The sequence below is a fragment of the Theobroma umbraticum genome, unplaced genomic scaffold, assembly GCF_002168275.2.
Source record: "Theobroma umbraticum cultivar Fairchild unplaced genomic scaffold, ASM216827v3 scaffold_204.0, whole genome shotgun sequence".
NCBI classification, from domain to species: Eukaryota; Viridiplantae; Streptophyta; class Magnoliopsida; order Malvales; family Malvaceae; genus Theobroma; species Theobroma umbraticum.
In genome coordinates, this window is record NW_018397267.1 from 640,175 (window position 1) to 660,952 (window position 20,778).

A 20,778-nucleotide genomic window follows, 5' to 3' on the forward strand; every position below is an offset into this window, starting at 1 on the left:
AAGGGTGCAAATTGCTTTAGATTCAGCTAGAGGGCTTGAATACATCCATGAACACACTGTTCCTGTCTACATTCACCGTGATATTAAGTCTGCAAATATTTTAATAGACAAGAACTTTCGTGCTAAGGTTATTGAATATATTTCTATATAGCAAGCACTAATGGATTCAGATGCTTTACAAACTAATTGGGTGTATATATTGGTGCTCAGGTCGCTGATTTTGGGCTGACAAAACTATCTGAATTTGGAAACTCTTCATTGCAAACACGTCTTGTGGGTACTTTCGGATACATGCCACCAGAGTAAGTATGAAAACATGCATACAAACATACTTATATAGTATCATTTTTTGGCTTTCGTGCTTGTGAAACTGGTTTGTCTCAATGTGGCATTGTCTGTAGGTATGCTCAGTATGGTGAAGTTTCCCCAAAGGTAGATGTGTATGCTTTTGGAGTTGTTCTCTTCGAACTAATATCTGCCAGGGAAGCTGTCGTCAAGACCAATGAAGAAGTGACTGAATCGATGGGACTTGTTGCTTTGGTATACACAATTATCAGTTGTCTTTCCCTACTAAAGTTACTAGCACTAAATTCCAGTCCCCCATGATCCTGTTTCGATGAATTCATTTTGATGTATACGCAGTTTGAAGATGTTCTCAATCAACCTGATCCAAGAGAAGATCTGCAAAAACTTGTTGACCGTAGGATAGGCGATGACTACTCATTCGATGCAGTCTGCAAGGTATAATTCTGATGCCGGTAGGCAAATGATAGTATGGACTCATTTTCTCTATCAATCTAACAAGCTGTCACGTCCCTTTTTGGTTACCAGATGGCACGTCTTGCCAGAGCCTGCACGCAGGAAAATCCCCAGCTGAGGCCAAGCATGAGATCCATCGTTGTTGCACTCATGACACTGTCATCTTCAAGCGACGATTGGGATGTTGGCTCCTTGTGTGAAAACAAAGCTCTAATCAACCTGATGTCAGGAAGGTAGCTTAGCCACCGCAGAGTTAACCGGTTATACCTTGATAGAAGTACCCTTTTTCTCGTTTAGATCCCTCTTGACATCTGTGAATACTTGAATCCAAGTACTGTACAGTACCTTCAGTTCACTTATTCCTATTCCTTTTTCCTTGAGAAAAATTTTTGGGTCTGCTGGAATCTATGTATTCGCTGAGGAATGATTGAAAAAGAGGCCAGCAAATCTTTGTATAATTATGGCTACACACACATACACTCCATTTTCTCTACGTTTTGAAGAGGAACTTTAGGTTGGAAAGAATGGTAGTTGAGCTAAACGATAGATTGTACACTTCCCGGTTCTGTCTGTGCATCATTAATTCATGTTCTTGAGAGAGAAAATCCAACCATACAAACTTAACAGTGACACATTCATGTCGAAATTCCCAAGATCGAAAGCATCCAATTCCTCCAAAAAGGCTTAAACAAAAATCCATGATGGGCAGATCACGTGTTTATTTGCAGACGTGGGTCTGTTGTGTCTCTTCGATCAGTGTTTTGTAATGAATTAAAGACAGATACAAAGGGACCATTGATTTGACGTTTTTTCAAGCATAAGAGATCTAACTCAAGTAAGGATAAGTGCATTGCTACATGATCTCACGTCTTCCTCCATACTCTTTAATACTTTTTCTTCCTTCCATTTTCTTTATTCTATCTTTAAATACATTGATAAAGACCACTATGGGCTACTCAAATAATGAAGAAAAAGAAATTGCCCAAGATAAGAAAGAGGAAGAAAATGATGAACAGGCTAGCCAACCAACCCACCGATTGTAAAGTCCACTATTTTGGTATATACTTTATGACTTTCCAATTAAGACATGATGGCATACCAAATATTATATGACATATATATGGTCCCCAAATACTATAATATAAGCTTCATGTAATCACATCTCTCTCTCTCTCTCTCTATATATATATTTTTTGTTAATTTTTGTTTAATTATGTATGATGATGATTATGAATTTAAGATCTCTTTCGACCCATCTTTAAATATATAAACTTAAAGTAAAATTTTAAAAGTATATATTCAACGAAATCATTTTGACTTTGGTTTTTGAGTTTAATAATTTGACTTTGTATTAAGACTCATGGTACATTTGCTTACTATTAAATGTATTGTTATTACCAAAAATTACTAGTAAAAGATTAACATTTTTTTATCTATTTTTTTCTATTTTGTTGAATATGACAATGCACATTTTGGGATTATTGACTGATTCTTTCCATTGACCAAATTAAAAAGAAAATTCTGTCTCTTGCCATATATAAATATTCTCCTTTTTTGGCTTTTTACTCTGGTTTTTTTTTTGCCAATGAATAAGGTTAAAACTTAGAATCAAAGAAAGGCAGCGTTCCACCTGACCAAATTCAAGTCATGGATTTAGAAATTTATTGGTATTCATTTTAGAGAAAAAAAAAAAAGGCTGGCTCCCATTACACAATCTTCTGACTTAAAAAAAATTAATTAAATTTTTTACTTTCGTATTAAGCTAGTTACCAACACTATATAAATATTTTTCAATCGATTCGATTGTAAACTATGAATATCGAAATCAATTTAAATCATTTTTATTAATTAATTAATATCAAAATAAAAAAAGAATTAATTAAAGAAATCATTAATAAGCTGGCTTCCATTACACAAACTTTTGACTTAATTGAATTATGAACATAAATAATCAGCACATGTGAAAATTTTGTCCTTTGAGTACGACTAGTTATTAATTTAATTAGAAATTAAGCTAAGTAAACTGACCGCTGTTCACTCTGAATGTGAGGCAATACGCGGTTCAGCGTGGCCACCTGTTCAAGAGTTCTGATACGCTTTAGCCACGGGTTCAACGCTGCATCCACCGCAACATCATTCACCTTTTTCAATGCCCAAGTACCAGCCGGTTCCTCCATCGGATGAGTTTGACAAAATCCCATTCTTGGCCATTACTGCCCACAGTCATATTCGTTGGGGGGTTTGGCCTGCATTCCGACGTACCGCCGGCTTCACGAATATTAATATGGTTTATAGCCAGCTAATCTTAAAGTTTAAGTGGAGTAACCAAGAACACGGCAACAATGTTAAGCATTGATCTGTTAATACAACGTTAACCAGATTTAAGTTAAAATGATCGTATTTTGTACCTTTATAGACATGATATTTTTGTGTTTTAATTCATATATTATTATATCGATTTATATAATATGATCTGTTTTTTTTTGTTTATGAACTCTATTTATACAAATTAGTTGTATTTAAAAGAATTTGTGATGCTATATAAAATTTAATTTGATTTATTTAATAAATATGTTAATTATTTTGTATCAAATTATATTTTAAAATTTGAGTTGTAATAATTTAATATAGAAATTTTTGTTTGAGGATAATTCACTGTAGGATAAATGGGCACCTTAGAATCTACGTGTCAAACTCTCAATACGACTGTGGTGGTGACCCACATGACAACAGATTTATCTCAATTTTGTTTTTATTTTTTTATTTACATAAAAGAAAAATCTCGATCAACCTACATCCTTGATTGTCTCCTCTTCGCACAGCCCCCACGCACCTTACGCTATATCCACGCGGCCACATCACACAAAATCCCAATCCAACACTCGCCGACAGCCAATCCACATCAATCGCTTTCACCGTTCGTTCGGATTCTCTTCAAATCTCGCTCATCCGTGAATTCCACGCACCTTCACCGCGAGTCAAAATTAAAATCACCCGGTTCTTACACAAAGTAGCCGTTGCGAGACCCACGTGGCAGCTTGCCGACATTTAAGGCTGCCATTACCTATTAATTAAAAATAAATAAAAATAAAATCAAACCCGTCGATTTGGATACGGACAATAAAAGAAAGTGACCCTACCGATAACGTAACATCAAACCAAACCGAACAAAACGAACAGTGTAGTAACCATTACCGGGTTCTCTTTTTAATCGGAACAAATCTTTGTAAGAAAGAAAAAAATTCCTCGAATTACTGTAAGATATTCGACCTTTTGTTGGTTTGGCTTCTACCCAATTCCTGTTTTTGGCGTTAGTTTTGCTTTGGCTTCTTATCTGCCTATCGAGGAGAAAGAAAGGATTTTATTTTGGATTCTGGGTTGAGTGCGTTTCACTTTCCCTGGTTAAGTAGCGGAGGAATGTTCTTTCTTTGATTGAGTTCTGAAGCGATCCGAACACTTCCTAATTCAACTTCTGATCTGCAAAAACCAAGAAAGAAAGTTTCTTTTGCTTTTTAGATAGCCCAAAGATTGTTCCTTCTTTCACTTGAAGACATCGGAAAATAGGAGCAAGTGAGGATTTTTATTCCTACTTGAAATGTTTCCTCCTTTTTTGATGATTTGTGGTGATTGGGATTGGATTTGTTTTTCATTTTTCACGTAGTTATATGTTACAGAGTTCCTTTTTTGTTTGGAAAGTAGTTGTTTTGGTTAGTGAAATGTACTTTCTTTTTATTCTTATACGGAAAAGTAGTGATTTTTTTTTCTGTTCAACTGTTTGATTTTGGTAGATTTCCTAATTTGGAATTTCCTTGTTTATGCAGGGGAGATTTTGTATAGATGGCAACTTTAGGAGATATAGGGGTTGCAGCAGGCATTAATCTGCTAAGTGCGTTTGTATTCTTTCTAGCGTTTGCCATCTTGAGGCTTCAACCTTTCAACGACAGGGTTTATTTCCCGAAATGGTATCTCAAGGGTTTAAGAAGCAGTCCTTCGAGGTCTGGAGCGTTTGTGAGGAAATTCGTGAACTTGGATTTCCGCTCCTACTTGAGGTTCTTGAATTGGATGCCTGAGGCACTCAAAATGCCTGAACCCGAGCTTATTGAACACGCTGGATTGGATTCGGCTGTTTATTTGCGCATTTACTTGATAGGGTATGCTGCAAGGCCGACTCTGTTATCTTAATTCTTCATGTTTTGCTTTACGTTATTGCTTCTTTGCTGAAATTTTTCATCTTTTTTTGGTTAAGATGATGCGAATTTTGATGAAATGCGTTAGCTAATGTTAGGCAAATTATTCACCTTTGAGGTTCTCTGCTGGTCAAGCTTGTTTCTATGCTGTGAAGACATGGAACCACCTTATCATTTTTCATCTTCTTCTGTTGTCTTGTTCTGATTGCTCTCCTGTTATTTTGCCTGCAGGTTAAAGATTTTTGTCCCTATCGCGTTCCTTGCATGGGCAGTCTTAGTGCCCGTTAATTACACGAATAAAACATTGGAATTGCAGCTGAAGAATGTAACTTCAAGTAACATTGATAAGCTCTCGATTTCAAACATTCCAGTTAGATCAGATAGGTAGGAGATTTTCTGTCGTTGCCAACTTCTTTTATCTTAATCTGTGATTCAGATAAACTCATTCTAGTGTTATAACAATTTTTTTCCCTTTTTTCTTTCTTTTCTAAGTAACTGAACATTACAGTGGAATAATATTTAATCCTGTGTTGTAGGCTTTGGACTCATATCGTAATGGCGTATGCCTTTACCTTCTGGACATTCTATGTGTTGCTAAAGGAGTATGAGACAGTTGCTGCTATGCGGTTGCAATTTCTTGCATCAGAAAAACGCCGGCCAGACCAATTTACTGTAAGATCAGTCTTTTCATTATTATCAAAATTAATTATATATATATACTTTTATTATTAGTATTATTTTCCGTGTAATCTTTGTTCTTCATCATAAATTCAAGGAGATTTGATTTCTTGTCTATTGGTTTTTCGTTCTGGAAATTCTTTGTTTAACATTTTAAGTTTGTTAGCATTGACTTGAATCTCATTGACATAAGTGAAGTTCTTGAGAGAAGTGGGAACAACTTCTCATTTATTGAATATTTTAGGCCTTAAAATGTTGTTTATCTATGTTGAATTTGCAATTTGCCATATACTTTGAAGAGGTTAGGGATTTCCTTTATATTATTTTGTTTTATTTGAGCATAGAAACATTTTTGGAAGGTGAATTTCGCTAATGATTATACTGATCTTGAGGGTTAATGATATCATTTGATAGGTATTCTGGTTTCCAATTGTGGTTTAGCTGAACTACTGCAGTTAAACGAATATAAATGTATTCTTCTGCTGAAAGTTAATTAAATTACAAATCTCTGAGGGCTCTTTTCCTTTTAAAGAAGATTTGGATTGAGATGCTAGTGCTTCAAGCTTGAGTAATATTTTTGGATTGAGGTTTTTTATTTAAAATGCTTCTGAATGGAGTTTGATTGTTGTAGGTGCTTGTTAGGAATGTACCACCAGATCCAGATGAATCTGTTAGTGAGTCTGTGGAGCATTTCTTCCTGGTCAATCACCCGGATACCTATCTTACACATCAGGTGTGTTCCTTTTGCATTTATTATAATAATAATGATAATGGCTTCTTCTAGTTTGTCAATATTCTACTGCACATACTTCCCATCCAAAGATGTCTATTATAAAACTCATTTATGATTTATGAAGAAGGCTTTTTATGGAGTTCATTTTATGATCTGGTTCTCCTTGAAAATATATGCAGGTGGTATGCAATGCGAACAAACTTGCTAAATTGGTGAAGAAGAGGAAAAGTAAGCAGAATTGGCTTGACTATTACCAACTGAAGTATTCCAGAAATAGTGCAAAAAGGCCTTTTATGAAGGTAACTTACTGCAGTCTTTCATTGCTTTGAGAGCTGGCCTCTTTGCGATGTTCAGCTTTGCTTTAAATTTCCTATTTCTTGATAAGCATATTCTCTCTACCAGACTGGTTTTCTTGGGCTCCGGGGTGAAAAAGTGGATGCAATTGATCATCACATATCTGAAATTGAGAAGTTATCCAAGGAAGTAAGTATTTCTTTTTCAACTTGCACAATCTTTTGAGATTGTTTGCTATTACTTTTTCATAAGATTTAAGCCTGTTCTTATGTGGTGCATCCAAGCCTTAGTCATTTTCTAGACTGGCTTAGTTTATTGAGCCTAAGCTTTCAAAATTAGAAACAGCTTCCGCCCCAAGAAGCAATATCTGTCTTTGCTGTATTAGATGATCTTATATGAAAAATGAGTTGCCCTGCATTATTGCATTTTGTCTTCCTCCACGTGTTTGTCTTTCAAAATGTGATGATGTGTGTTGCTCATTTTCATATTCAGATAGCTGAAGAGAGAGAGAGGGTTAAGAAAGATCCTAGATGCATAATGCCAGCAGCATTTGTTTCCTTTAAATCTCGGTGGGGCGCAGCTGTTTGTGCTCAAACCCAACAATCCAGGAATCCAACTTTGTGGTTAACAGAGTGGGCATCCGAGCCACGTGATGTATTTTGGCAAAACCTGGCAATTCCATATGTCTCACTAGCAGTTAGGAGGCTGATCATGGCTGTGGCATTCTTTTTCCTGACTTTCTTTTTCATGATTCCAATTGCATCTGTACAAGCTCTGGCCAGCATTGAGGGCCTTGAGAAAGCAGCACCATTCCTAAGGCCCCTAATTGAAATGTGAGTTCCTTTTTAGTTTCAAGTCTTGAGTCATTATTTAGATTGCATTACTATAACCATTGATTTTCCCTTTTGTCTTTGCAGAAAATTTATAAAATCGGTAATCCAAGGTTTTCTGCCTGGTATTGTATTGAAGCTCTTTCTCATTTTTCTGCCAACTATATTGATGATTATGTCCAAGTTTGAAGGATTTACATCAATATCATCTTTAGAGAGGAGATCAGCAACTAGATACTATCTTTTCAATTTAGTGAATGTATTCCTTGGCAGCGTAATTGCTGGCAGTGCACTGGAACAGCTAAACACATTTATTAAGCAATCAGCAAATGAGTATGTATTCCATTTTCATCTTTGTATATCTGCTTCAAGTGATGCAATTGCTTTTTATGCATCCTTGCATGCTTAGTGTCAGATAATAGTGCTTTTGGTATAGATTCTCAGTTGACTGGTTCTAATGGTATTAAGTTTGGTTTCTCCATCAAATTGGATACATTTACAAGGAAAAGCATCTAGCAGTTAGACAGAGTATATCAGTTTCAGTTTAATTGGGTAATTACAATTTTATGCATAGAATGGGTTTCTAAATTGCAGATTTCTAGATATTTGGCCGGTGACTTATATTGTTTAGCAGAAACCATATGCTAGATTTTTAAGAATTTAATTTGCACTGGATGAAGATATTTCTTGTGGAATCATTAGGAAATTCTTTTATGGACCTGAATCTTGGATGAACTTTCAAGTTTACAATTTTTTCTACCATACCTTTCAAAAGTTGGAATGTATATTATTTGTGATGGAGTTGTATATATTTAGCCGCATCAGTATGGGTTGCTTTTACTGTTCTGTTCTGTTTTTGGTGTTGAAATTTGCTTCATTACGACATAGACAGCTTTTTTCATCTTTTTTCCTTATTTGCAGAATTCCTAAGACAATTGGTGTAGCCGTACCAATGAGAGCAACTTTTTTCATTACTTACATCATGGTTGATGGATGGGCTGGAATAGCAGCAGAGATTTTGATGCTGAAACCACTTATAATTTATCACTTGAAGAATTTTTTGTTGGTGAAAACGGAAAAGGATAGGGAGGAGGCAATGGATCCGGGAAGTTTGGGCTTCAACACTGGGGAACCTCGTATACAACTGTATTTTCTACTTGGCATGGTTTATGCTACTATCACACCTGTTCTGCTTCCTTTCATTATAGTTTTCTTCGGGCTAGCTTATGTTGTCTTCCGTCATCAGGTAAAGAACTTGGATATGGAATATTCCTTACGGTGGTAAATGAATCTTCGCTTGTGTCTGATTTTTTTTTTCCCCTTGAAAATGTAGATCATTAATGTTTACAATCAAGAGTATGAGAGTGCTGCAGCATTCTGGCCTGATGTCCATGGACGCATTATAATTGCACTGCTTATCTCGCAAATCGCTCTCATAGGATTGTTAAGTACAATGCATGCTGCTCAGTCAACACCATTTCTCATTGCTCTTGCTGTCCTCACCATTTGGTTCCACAGATTCTGCAAAGCCCGTTATGAACCTGCTTTTGTTAGATATCCTCTACAGGTTTGTTGTTTTGCTGGGTTATATATGTTTTAAACGATTCAATTTGTAACAAGCTTTCTCAATCTGCTATTCTTATCTCAAAATCATTTTCTAATGAATATAGTGAAGGACTACCACAACATAATCTATGTATATTATGTATAATGAGGATTTGCTTGATCTTTGCTTTCCTTGTTATCATTGTCAATATGTTTTTCTGTTATCTGTTTCAGGAAGCAATGATGAAAGACACTTTGGAACGTGCAAGGGAACCAAACCTCAATTTGAAACCTTATCTTCACAATGCATATGTCCATCCTGTTTTCAAAGAGGAAGATGATGATGATACCGATGACGACTTTATGTTTAAGTCAGAAAATGAGAGTGTGTTAGTCCCCACAAAACGCCAATCTCGAAGGAACACACCGGTGCCTAGCAGAATTAGTGGTGCATCCTCACCATCGTTGCCGGAGGCTGTTCCTGAACATTCAGAACCGTAAATTAGGTGCAAAGTATGAGTTGGTGTTGACACTACACTGTATATTTGACTCTGAGCAACATCATGAAGTGAAGAGGGTGGCACTGTAAATTAAATGAACAAAATAGCGGAAGAAGAGGTAGCCAAACGGATGAGTTAGTCTTTTGAGACTCTGTGAAGAGAACAAGTTGTGAATTTTGTGGCTATCAATGGAAAGAACTCCAATATTGGGACTTTTAGAGGATGATGGAGTAATTATTGTGCAGGTTATTTGTTTGAAATTTCTTCCGATATGTTGACTAATGAATTTGCAGTAGTGCAATCAAAGGAATTTCTTTGTTTTTAAAGCCAAAAGGAATTATATATTTGATGTTTATCTATGGAGGTTTTTGTCTAAACATAAAGAATTTTTGATGGTGAAGCTGGTGTTGAACAAATGATATACATGTATATATATGTACACATAAATACATACAATCAATAATACAAATAGAATAATATTATTTACCATTGTTCGACTGTCTGATCACTCACAAATGAATCGATATTAATTCATATGTAAATTTTATAAATAGCCTGTGAAGGTTTTTGATTAATATGGACCAGTACATAAGGAGGCACTGCCTCCGATTAGGAAGTTACATAGGTAAACTATGAAGTCTATAAAAGCAGCACATCCCCACCCAAGGAATTGCCTCAAAAAATCTCAGAAAGCGGCATAACATTAATGCATCAGATACAGTCCCATATTGCATTTGTTAACCAGCATACGGCCTGCGGGACCCAATTTGCATAAAGCAGCCAAGCAATGACTACGAGCATAGGAGGGCAGAAAACAGATTGGCACAACCACATGCGGATGAAATATCAGGAAGCAGGGAGCAGAATAATCGAACCACAAGCTTAATGCTTTTCTCGATTAACATTTATATATATGTATATTAATTCAAGGGCAAACCTTTCACTAATTAACAAGGAACTTGTATGTTACAAGCGCCTTCTCTCCACGTTGCTTGTGCAACATCTTTGATATGAATAGTTTGTTGGTCTTGAGCTACATCAATGGCTTCCATGGAAAAGAAATGGTTACCATTGCTTGCACAACATTATGACCCAGTTCATCAAATGCCTCTAATATTCACACCAATTTGTCCCCTCCTTTGTTGCAAGTCACTCTAACTACAAATTCTTGTTTAATCTTCTCCACCTTCACTTCCTGCTAAGATGAACATCAATGGAGTCAAAATGGGGCAGGAAAAGATGAAAATATACTTTACTAACACAAGGGTTCTTTGTAAAAATTTTAATAACTCATATTATTTTGGAATATTGAAAGGGAATAGTGGTGGAATTCAGTACATAATACATGTAGAAAATTAAAAATGATTTCCCAAAAAAAAAAAAAAAACAAATACTTTTCAACCCCTCATCTCCTTTCAGCAGGCTGTTAGTGCTCGACCAAGTATCAATGCTGCCTCTATGCCAGTTCTGTTGCGAATCTCAGAGAGTACATAATCTCCAGCTCCTCATCCAAGTCGGATCTCGATTTGAAAAAACTGATCAAGTGTAACCTCTGTGCTCGCTAAGTGATCATCGAAAACATTGAAGTTGATAAAGAGCTGATCTTCAAAGAAAGCAAAATTCAAATGAAATCTGTGTCACCATTCATGGATCAAAAGGGAAATCCTTTACGCACTTTCATCTTTGAGGCTTCCGCCAATCGTTTGACACATTTAGCGTGCTTATAAAACTCTAGCAATTCAGTGGCCACATTTTCTGGATGACATTTAACAAACGCAGTCAAGAATCGACTTTCTTTCATCCTAAGTGCCCTCAACATCATTGCTCCCTTAATCTGTGGGTGAAGCTCCATGTCCTTTAGCTTCCCAGCCAATAATACCCGTGGCTTCAATACGGCTTCCAGGTTGCAGAACAACAAAAATGGGTACTGAAGCACCAGTTTTGGGGAGAGCTTCATGGTGCCCACAACAAAAGTCATGTTCCTTTGAACCTTATCAACTGATAGTGTCAAAATAAGGGGAGACCGTCCCAAAAGACTCCAAACCTCGTCCTCTGAACACCCAAACTTCTCCAAGTTCGTCACTTTTTCCTGTATAGTCTCAATCCGCGAGATGCCAATGAGAGCAACCACATATTTATACATTTTGGAACCTTTTGAAACCCCTGTTTTCTTTATATATTCCATCTTCTCGTCATTAAACGAAGTCCTAGGAATCAACGTGGGCCGCGAGATGAGCATGGCAGTCAAATCATTTCCGCTAATGCCCATTTCTTCATACAACGCAATGACTGGTTTGATCGTGTTGTGGAAGTCATATGTAAGAAGCGAAGGGTTCCTAACAAGGGCTTTACGCAGCACTTCTCGTGACCCGAAAAGCGTCAGGAAAAAATCAAGCCGCTCGTCGAAGCAATGATTGATACGAGAACAAAACAAACGAGGGCGACAATTGATCATCTTAACAATGTCGGAAGTGGTGAGTCCCAAGCCACTGAGCAACTTGAGTTTAGATAAAAGGGGAGCAACTTGAGCATGGCGCAAAGCAGGCTGGCGCGAAAAGATCTTCCATAAATCATTTTCGCTGCAACCCCATTTCCTGAAAAGTTCCGCAGAGTCCCTCGGAGGCTCTACAGCTGCTTCCGTACGGTTTTCAGCTTGGTTTGGGCATATTGTCGAATAGGTGGCGGCAATTCGAACAGCAGTGATTGTTGACGACTGACGTTTCGAGGCAGAGAGAACGCACCGGAGTTTGAGTAACAGACGAGCCTTGGAGAACATGTGAGATTCTTTTTTCCAATTCCAACAAAGCAAATACGGCAGAGAAGGGAGGGACAAGATAGATAAGCAAAAAGCCGAAAGGGGTAATGTTTCTTTGGAAGGCCTTTGAGAAAAGCAACAACTTTTAATATCATTTTATTTATTTTATTAATCTATAAATTCCTAATTTTTCATTAACATCCCAAATCTATATAAATTATTATATTTTAAATTCTATGACAGTATTTTTAATTGACTTTCACAAAAATCCTTCACAGCGAAAGGAAGCACAGTCTTTATCATGGCAACCGAAGGCGGGGAATCAAGGGACGATGGCACCAGATAAGCTTGTCTATATTTATGTTATAATTGTACAATTAATATTATAATTTGTGAATTTTATAATATAATTCTTTTTATAAATATTTGGAATTTTTCATTGTAAATGATGGGCTCATCATTTAAGCCCAATTTTAAGGGTCAGAATTCGGCCCAAGTAATTCAAAGGATCATTGAACTGAGATTCAGCCCACTAATTAATTACCAGTCAATTCTAGCTACGGGCTGAACAAAAAAGGCTTTGATGTTTCCCTTAGTTACCACATGCGCAATTGAAAGATTTCCGCGATAAATAAATGGGCCTACACAACTACTGCTGTGTTGTTTTTTTTTTTAATAAAATTATCAATATTAACATTATAAATATTAATTATAAAAAAAGTATATTATTTCTTAATAGATTAATATTTCAATATATGCTTACATTACCCAATATTTAAAAAAAAAGGCTCAAACTCTAGATTTATGTCTTGTTAATATCACTCAATAAAATTATTAAATAACTCTTAATTTAAAGTTAGTTTATTATTCACATTTAGAAGTACTTCTGTAATTTAATTAAAAAAATTAACAATTTAATTCTTTGTTAGAGCAGAAATAATCTATAAAATATTAATTAAAAAATACATATTTATATTATATTAATTGAAAAAAAAAACGAAACAAATTATGCCTTTTGTCTTTCTTCATTGGTTCTAGCCACGTCCACGTGGCCTCTTCTGGCAGCCACGTTGGAGAACAAACTCGCGCATGTTATTGTTTTAAGTTAAAACTCGAAATTGGGCACGTGATCATTAGTATAGTCTTTACTTGTCAGTGGAAGTGGGCCCGCGATATCTGTTTTGTTATTCACTAGATTTTCCTGATTTTTATATTAATTGATTTTATATTTTTATATAAGTATTAATCATATAATAAATATGAATTTATGTTATTGAAAAAAGTAAAAATATTAAGTATCTTAAAGAAAAATTTTGTTTTAAAATATTCTAAAAGATAAATAAAAGAAAAAGAGAAAAAAGAAGAATGCTATTAAAATAAAAAAATGGTGACTTTGATTTATGTTAAACGCTAATGGCCCTACCATATGTGTGGCTACAGGCTAGTTAGTATACCAATTATCATTTCTTTTAATTGCCACCTAATATTCAGACCATTCCATATATTTTCCCTCAAAAAAGGCCAATATTTAAAGCCAAATTTTATTTCCTTTTATAAATAAAGAGCAAATTTATCATGATTTTTAAAATTTTTGGAAATTTTAATTACTACATTTTCTTATCTTCTTTTCAATTTTTATAAATTTTAAGATAAAATTTTAATTTTGGTGTATTTTATATTAATTATTAGAATTTTTTAAAGTATCTTAAAAGATTTTATTTTGAAATATGGATTAAATAACGAGAAAGGAAGTCCTTAAATGCAGTCATCTTTATTACTTAATTCCGAATTTCTGACGTGTCCAATCTAAATCCTAGTTGGAATAGCGTAGTTTATTAAACAAACATGTAGTCCACGAAGATCCACCCTCTCACAAAATCCCCAGGCCCAACGTAACCGACCTCTTTCCTATTTCAATGCTCTCTATTTATAAACGTAAATTTCCGTTCTTCGGAATCATCTCGTCTGTTTGTTTTCTTTTCGTTAATTGCATCCGTCGATCGCTTTCAAAGAGACTTTTTGGTCAATTCTACTCCCAAGAATTAACCCCATTGTTTTAATCCCAGTCTGCGCGCGTTTCTCTTCGCTGGTTCTTGTTCTTCTTCTCTTATCTCCGCCGAACAGGTCAGTCTCAGACGCTTTGATCGATACTTTTTTTGCCCGTTTGGTTTTCTTTAAAGAATCTCAATTTTGGTTTGTTGTTTGGTATTTTCTTTTGTAATGATTGACGTGTGAAAGAATTTGAATTTGAATTTGAATATCATTCGCGGTGGATTGGTTGATGTTCGAATTGATATTAATTTTCTGAATGTTGATGAATTTTAATTCACATTGATATTTCTTTTTGAATGATATTTTTGGGTTTTTAACGAATAATTCAGCTGACTTGACCTGAGTCAACGCATCTGGTTCTGTCATCTGTTTTTGTCTTATCTGAAAGGGTCATGAGTTTTTAGGCTGGGACTTTTGATTATTGATTTTGAGCTGGTTTATGTGTATAGTAATTCTCCAGACAATGTATATAGATATAATGCAGGAGTTTGGCTTGATAGTCACATTGAATCCATGGCTGACTTTGTTAAGTTTGTTGGTTGCTTGCTGCTTCTTTTGATTATATATAAAAAATCTATCGAGTTTAATTGCTTTTGTATCCATTGTTTTTGTTGAAAGTGGTTACTAGAAAGAATACGAGATATTTACACTTCTTCTGTGTTTTCCATTCCTTGAGTGATACTAATGAATAGTTTTTTCTGTATAAAAGAATATTAAGAATGCCAATTCTTTGAAGTTTGATTAGCATTAGTTGTATTTTAGTAAGAAGAATCTTTGCTGGGTTCTGATAAAAAATAATCTTGACTTTGTTAACTTTCGTATCTCTGCAGCGAGAATGGCAGCGATGATTGCTAAGCAAGAGCGGTTGAACTGTCATACTGGTCAAAGTATGCAGATAATTAAGGAACCCTTAAGTTCGTGGCATGCATCAAAGAAAAGAAAGCCCGTGATGGTCCACCATGAAAATAAAAGGACAATATCTGAAGGGAAGGACAATATAGGGCAATTGTCAAGACAAGCAAAAAATCCATCAAAGAAGCGAAAGCTAAGTAAAGAAATTGAATTCTTAGAGGATGAGAAAATTCCTAAGAGGCATTGGAATGGAGTAGACAAGATAACTACTTCTGAGGAAGATGTATTAGATGGATGGGATGAGGAAGCTATTGTGTTTATGAACGTGAAAACACGGAGCAAAAGCAGAAATTCAAACAGTGTGATGATCAAAAGAAGCCCTAAGGAGACTAAGAAGAATAACTGTGATCCTATTGATACTTCATTGCATTCTTCATCGCCTTTGTTATCATCATCTTCAGGCTCATCGTTGTCACATCTGAAAAGTGATGATAGCAGCAGAGAGAGATGCACAAAGAAAAATGTTAAGGTATTTTATTTCTTTTTAATTCTAAAACGGAAATTCCCTTTTCTTGCTTTTATAACTCTCTCAAATACTAATTATCAGAAATTTTGCTTTAATCAGGCCAAGAGAGATAAGTTCAAGTGTCATCAGTGTATGACTGAAAGGAGAATTGTTGTTCCGTGCATGAAATGTGAAGACAAAGTGTATTGTATCCATTGTATCAGACAATGGTAACATTTTTGACCCAATGGGCTTCAATATTTTACTTTTATAAATCTTAAAGTCTCTCATTTTTTTTTTGGTTGTGGTGTGTATAGGTATCCCCATATACCAGAAGAAAAAATTGCAGAGCAGTGCCCTTCTTGTTGCAGGAATTGCAATTGCAGCATCTGTTTGCACTCAAGTGGATTGATTAAGGTTTTTTTTTTCTCTTTAAGTAACCAGAATTGAATTACGTATTGGCTTCAGGTTTATTCTTTATGACAAACTGTCTATTTAAATGGTGTGGTAAACAGATTAACCAAGATAACTAGTGTTCCTGCTAGAATACGGAGAAAGGGTCTTGATATGTTAGTACAGATTTCATCAGGGTGGTGCTTTGTGTAAATGTTAATGTCTTTGCTTCTTAGGTTGTTAAACTTGATTAAAATTTTTCTAGCATGGGCCATGGAAATACCAAAATTTTTGTCACCTAATAATTCTTTCTTCCTAATCTACAGACATCAAGGAGGAACATCACAGATCAGGAAAAGATTAAGCATCTGAAATACTTGATCGAGTCAATGTTTCCCTTTCTGAAACAAATTTGCAAAATGCAAAATCAGGAGACAGAGGTTGAGGCTGACATTCGTGGTATGTCTTTTTCCAAACTTTGGCTGCAAGCACTCCATGAAATTCAATTAGTTCCTGATTAAAGGTTCTCTGTTTAGGGTTGCTGCCATCTGCAGTTGAAATACCAGAGACTTTTTGTTATAATGATGAGCGTGTCTATTGGTAAGCATTCTATACATAAGCATAAACATAAAACTTATTCTGTGACTGTATCTGTTATTCACAAAATGTCATTGATCATCCCTCCAATTTTTCATCTCTTTGGAACAGTAACCACTGTGCAACTTCGATCTTTGACCTTCATCGTGGCTGCCCAAAATGTTCATATGAACTCTGTCTTAGTTGTTGTCAAGAAATTCGGGAGGGAAGCCTTTCTACTCATGATGAAGTTGCATATAAATACAGGAACAGAGGTTACAATTATATTCATGGTGGAGACCCTTTACCAGAATCTTATCTTCATGAATCAGCTAAGGATCAGTCTGTGCCATCACTTCAGTGGAAAGCCAATAATGATGGAAGTATTACTTGTCCTCCTAGAGAAATGGGTGGTTGTGGTGATTGCAGTTTGGAGCTTAAGCGAATCCTTCCAGTGGGATGGATATCAAATTTGGAAGCAAAGGCAGGGGAAATGTTGAGCACCTGCAAAACTAGGCAAGGAATATTGAAGGATGAATGTACAGTATCAGGTAGAGAGACAGTACAGAGGGTGACCTCCAGAGACGGATCTAATGACAATTGCTTATATGCTCCAACTTCAAGTGACATTCAAGGGGAAGACCTTTCTCACTTTCAAATACACTGGGCCAAAGGTGAACCGGTTATTGTTCGGAATGCTCTTGCAAATTCAACTGGTTTAAGCTGGGAGCCAATGGTCATGTGGCGTGCTTTATGTGAAAAAGTGGATTCAGATAGTAGTTTGGATATGTCTGAAGTTAAGGCCATTGATTGTCTAGCTGGCTGTGAGGTTAGTTCTGTTCTCCCCTCCTAGCTTTTAGAGCAATTTCTTTTTCTTTCTCAAGCATTCTTTTAAGGCTAGGTTAGGTTTGAAGTCTGATTTTGTCAATATATGTATAAAGGTGGAAATCAATACGCGTCAATTTTTCAAAGGCTATATGGAAGGGAGAAGATATGATAACTTCTGGCCTGAGATGCTCAAGTTAAAGGACTGGCCCCCATCCAATGAGTTTGAGGATCTTTTGCCTCGGCATTGTGATGAGTTTATTAGTGCATTGCCATTTCAAGAATACAGTGATCCTAGGTCCGGTATCCTTAACCTTGCTGTGAAGTTGCCACCAGGCGTCCTGAAACCAGACTTGGGGCCAAAAACATATATTGCTTATGGGATTGCAGAGGAGCTTGGAAGAGGGGACTCTGTGACAAAGCTTCATTGTGATATGTCAGATGCGGTATGCCTTAATCAGCCACAAAATCTAGTAGCCTAAGATTATACTCATTATTTTTTGTTTTATCCTTGCACATATATTTACGTGTTGGTCATAAGAATGAGTTTCAGTTATACAATTGTCTATCAATTGTATGAGTAAAAGTATGAGGTTGCCTCATGTTGCGACTGTTCAGATATAGGAATATATAGGTTGATTATCTTCTTAGAACTTCTTCACGTACTGTCTCTTCATACACTGCTTTGTTTTCGACCTCATGCAACTACTTGTTATTACATCTAATGACCCCTTTATTATTATCAATTGGTGTAGGTAAACATTTTGACACATATTGCAGATGTAGCCTTAAGCAAAGAGCAACTTGCTGCAATAGAAGAATTGAAAATGAAACATAAGGCACAGGATGAAAAGGAACATTTAGAGAGACGGAGAGTAGACAAGCATCCTATTAAAGAAGGCCTTGATGTAGAAAGTAGTGATCTGGAAAATAAGATGGATGCCCCGGAAATCAAAGATCAGAAAGATCACTACTCTGATAATAATATACTTGATGCTTCCCCAGATGAACTTGGAGCTAGAATTCCAGGTCTCTACACCAGCAGAAAGGAGACAGGTGGTGCCCTGTGGGACATTTTTAGGAGGGAGGATGTTCCTAAACTGGAGGCTTATCTTAGGAAGCACTCTAAAGAATTCAGGCATACCTATTGCTCCCCGGTTGAACAGGTAATTTATAAGCATCTAACTATAATTTCTCTTTTAGTTAGCAGCTCTTACCCTTCCTTAAGAAGGCTGAGATTTCCTGTCCCCTCTTAGACTTTCCTCAAATGCTCTACAATTGTTAATGGATGTGTTTATGAATAGGTAATCCATCCAATTCACGACCAATCATTTTACCTATCTGTGGAGCACAAAAGGAAACTGAAGAAGGAATTTGGTTAGTACAAGATATGCACCTTCATGCTTAAATATAAAACTTCATTGATTCTCTGGGTTCCTTATACAAATGATTTGTGCTGTCTAGGAGTCGAGCCATGGACGTTTGAACAACATCTTGGGGAGGCTGTTTTCATTCCTGCTGGATGTCCACACCAAGTTAGAAATCTGAAGGTATTAATACATTCATATATCCTCATTATATGTTCTCATACAACTCTGTTTGCAGTCTCTCATCGTTGTTTGTGTTTCCGCAGTCATGCACGAAAGTTGCTGTGGACTTCGTGTCCCCAGAGAATATCAAGGAGTGCCTGCGTTTAACTGAGGAGTTCCGCCAGCTTCCCAAGAACCATAGAGCCAGAGAAGACAAACTTGAGGTACATCCTTTCGTTGGTGTTATTACAATTTTTCTGTCTTTGATCTCTATTATTTCTCTTGCTAAACCTCATTTCCATGTAAACAGATCAAGAAAATGATCATTTACGGAGTAGAACGAGCTATCAAAGAACTAGAAGAACTGATATCAACTCTGAATTCAGCCCTGTAAGAGCTTCTCCAACCTGCAACAACCGAACTTCGCCTTATGTTGGTCGAGTAACAAAGACTATCTGGGGTCGGATACTAGCTTTTGTAAAACTTATGGGCTCATATCTTTTTGTCGTGTCCCGGGTACAAGTTTTTGAAAATTCGACTCTCAAAACAAACCTAATTGTAAATTTTTTGGGCACTTCGAGTAAATATAATTTTTTTCAGCAATTATGCTGCTATTTATTTACTCGTGACACGAGTTTTAAACTTCACAAGCGAGTATATCATAACATAATAGATATTCAACAACCTTTTAATTCAATTATAAAATTTTTAAATTCATAATTAATAATTAACTAAGATATTATTCTATACATAAGAATTTCGAACTTCACAGATGAAAAATATATAGCATAATGGGCATTGGACAATCCTTTAACTTGCCTGTACTCGCTTGTAAAAATTTTCACTCATTTATATCAAATTTTTTTAAATATTTTGAATTTAAAGTAAGAAAATATCAATAAAGAAAGATTCAAGTGCAATACCTATAACAAAAATCATTAAAATATTAATTTTTATGTATGTATGTATGTATGTGTAGATATGTAGTCATCATTAAATATAAAAAAAGTGGTACAAAAATACTTAAATGTTAATAATATTTAAATTTTATGTATGTATGTACGTCTAGGTATGTAGTGTATTCATTTTTGTATATCAACACCATCAAATATCAAATTAGTGGTACGAAAATCTTTAGATATTAAAAATATAAATTTTATGTCTGTATGTATGTGTAGGTATGTACTTGTATGCATACCTATGTATCAGCAATACCATCAAACATCAAATCAGTAATACGAAAATATTTATAAATTAATAATATATAAATTTTATGTTTGCATGTATGTGTAGGTATGTACGTGTATGCATATATATGTATTAGCAACATCAAGATACGAAAATACTTAAATATAAATAATACACATTTTTCCTTAATTAAGGGAAAAAGATTCAAACTCTATTATTTAAACGATGCACCAACTAATGAATTAAATGCTAGAGTGCATATACTTAAATATTAATAATGTATAAAAATTTTATGTTTGTATGTATGTGTGGACATGTGCCTCTATACATATATGTCTATCATTGCTACCATCAAATATCAAATAAGTAGTATAATAATACTTAAATAGTAATAAATATAAATTTTGTTTATATATACGTGTATACATATATACATATCTGTGCATCATTGATACTATCAAATATCAAATAAACAATACTTTCACCTAATCAAGTAATAAATAACTTATTTTTAGATCTAAAAATTGCAAATTTCTAAGAAAAAATTTCATGGATTCATCATGAAAATTTATGAAAT

At 35.3% G+C, this 20,778-nt stretch overlaps 4 protein-coding genes across 5 annotated transcripts in view; 3 read left to right on the forward strand and 1 right to left on the reverse strand.

The window, feature by feature from the left end:
- The window catches only part of LOC110424110 (lysM domain receptor-like kinase 3), a 4,712-nt gene extending 3,178 nt beyond the window's left edge, over positions 1 to 1,534 (forward strand). The window contains exons 8-12 of the mRNA XM_021438614.2: positions 1 to 127; positions 211 to 302; positions 402 to 540; positions 643 to 741; positions 832 to 1,534. The exon at positions 1 to 127 is cut by the window's left edge and continues 25 nt beyond it. Coding sequence (XP_021294289.1) covers positions 1 to 127; positions 211 to 302; positions 402 to 540; positions 643 to 741; positions 832 to 996 — 622 coding nt within the window. The 3' untranslated portion in view covers positions 997 to 1,534. The remainder of the gene's footprint in view (positions 128 to 210; positions 303 to 401; positions 541 to 642; positions 742 to 831) is intronic.
- A 2,463-nt stretch (positions 1,535 to 3,997) lies between these two features.
- On the forward strand, positions 3,998 to 9,885 carry LOC110423706 (hyperosmolality-gated Ca2+ permeable channel 1.2-like). The gene is made up of 12 exons (XM_021438013.2): positions 3,998 to 4,329; positions 4,581 to 4,910; positions 5,178 to 5,330; positions 5,483 to 5,618; positions 6,256 to 6,357; positions 6,537 to 6,656; positions 6,760 to 6,840; positions 7,144 to 7,484; positions 7,569 to 7,814; positions 8,403 to 8,727; positions 8,815 to 9,048; positions 9,261 to 9,885. The coding sequence occupies exons 2-12, from the start codon at positions 4,597 to 4,599 to the stop codon at positions 9,525 to 9,527; spliced, it is 2,319 nt and encodes a 772-aa protein (XP_021293688.1). The 5' UTR covers positions 3,998 to 4,329; positions 4,581 to 4,596; the 3' UTR covers positions 9,528 to 9,885.
- Positions 9,886 to 10,012: 127 nt separating this feature from the next.
- Positions 10,013 to 12,550, reverse strand: LOC110423707 (Mitochondrial transcription termination factor family protein). 2 transcript variants are annotated; one of them, XM_021438014.2, is made up of 2 exons: positions 10,921 to 12,550; positions 10,013 to 10,721 (listed from the first exon to the last, which is right to left on the reverse strand). In XM_021438014.2, the coding sequence occupies exon 1, from the start codon at positions 12,300 to 12,302 to the stop codon at positions 11,178 to 11,180; it is 1,125 nt and encodes a 374-aa protein (XP_021293689.1). In that variant the 5' UTR covers positions 12,303 to 12,550; the 3' UTR covers positions 10,013 to 10,721; positions 10,921 to 11,177. The 2 variants fall into 2 exon arrangements, with proteins under 2 accessions (XP_021293689.1, XP_021293690.1); XM_021438015.2 differs by having other exon boundaries at positions 10,013 to 10,724.
- A 1,610-nt stretch (positions 12,551 to 14,160) lies between these two features.
- On the forward strand, positions 14,161 to 19,631 carry LOC110423883 (lysine-specific demethylase JMJ26-like). Its single transcript, XM_021438297.1, has 13 exons — positions 14,161 to 14,405; positions 15,164 to 15,714; positions 15,811 to 15,920; positions 16,008 to 16,107; positions 16,410 to 16,542; positions 16,620 to 16,683; positions 16,792 to 17,488; positions 17,601 to 17,930; positions 18,240 to 18,650; positions 18,789 to 18,861; positions 18,949 to 19,034; positions 19,118 to 19,237; positions 19,324 to 19,631. Exons 2-13 carry the CDS (start codon positions 15,169 to 15,171, stop codon positions 19,405 to 19,407), a joined length of 2,754 nt encoding a protein of 917 aa, XP_021293972.1. The 5' UTR covers positions 14,161 to 14,405; positions 15,164 to 15,168; the 3' UTR covers positions 19,408 to 19,631.
- The last annotated feature ends 1,147 nt before the right edge of the window (positions 19,632 to 20,778 follow it).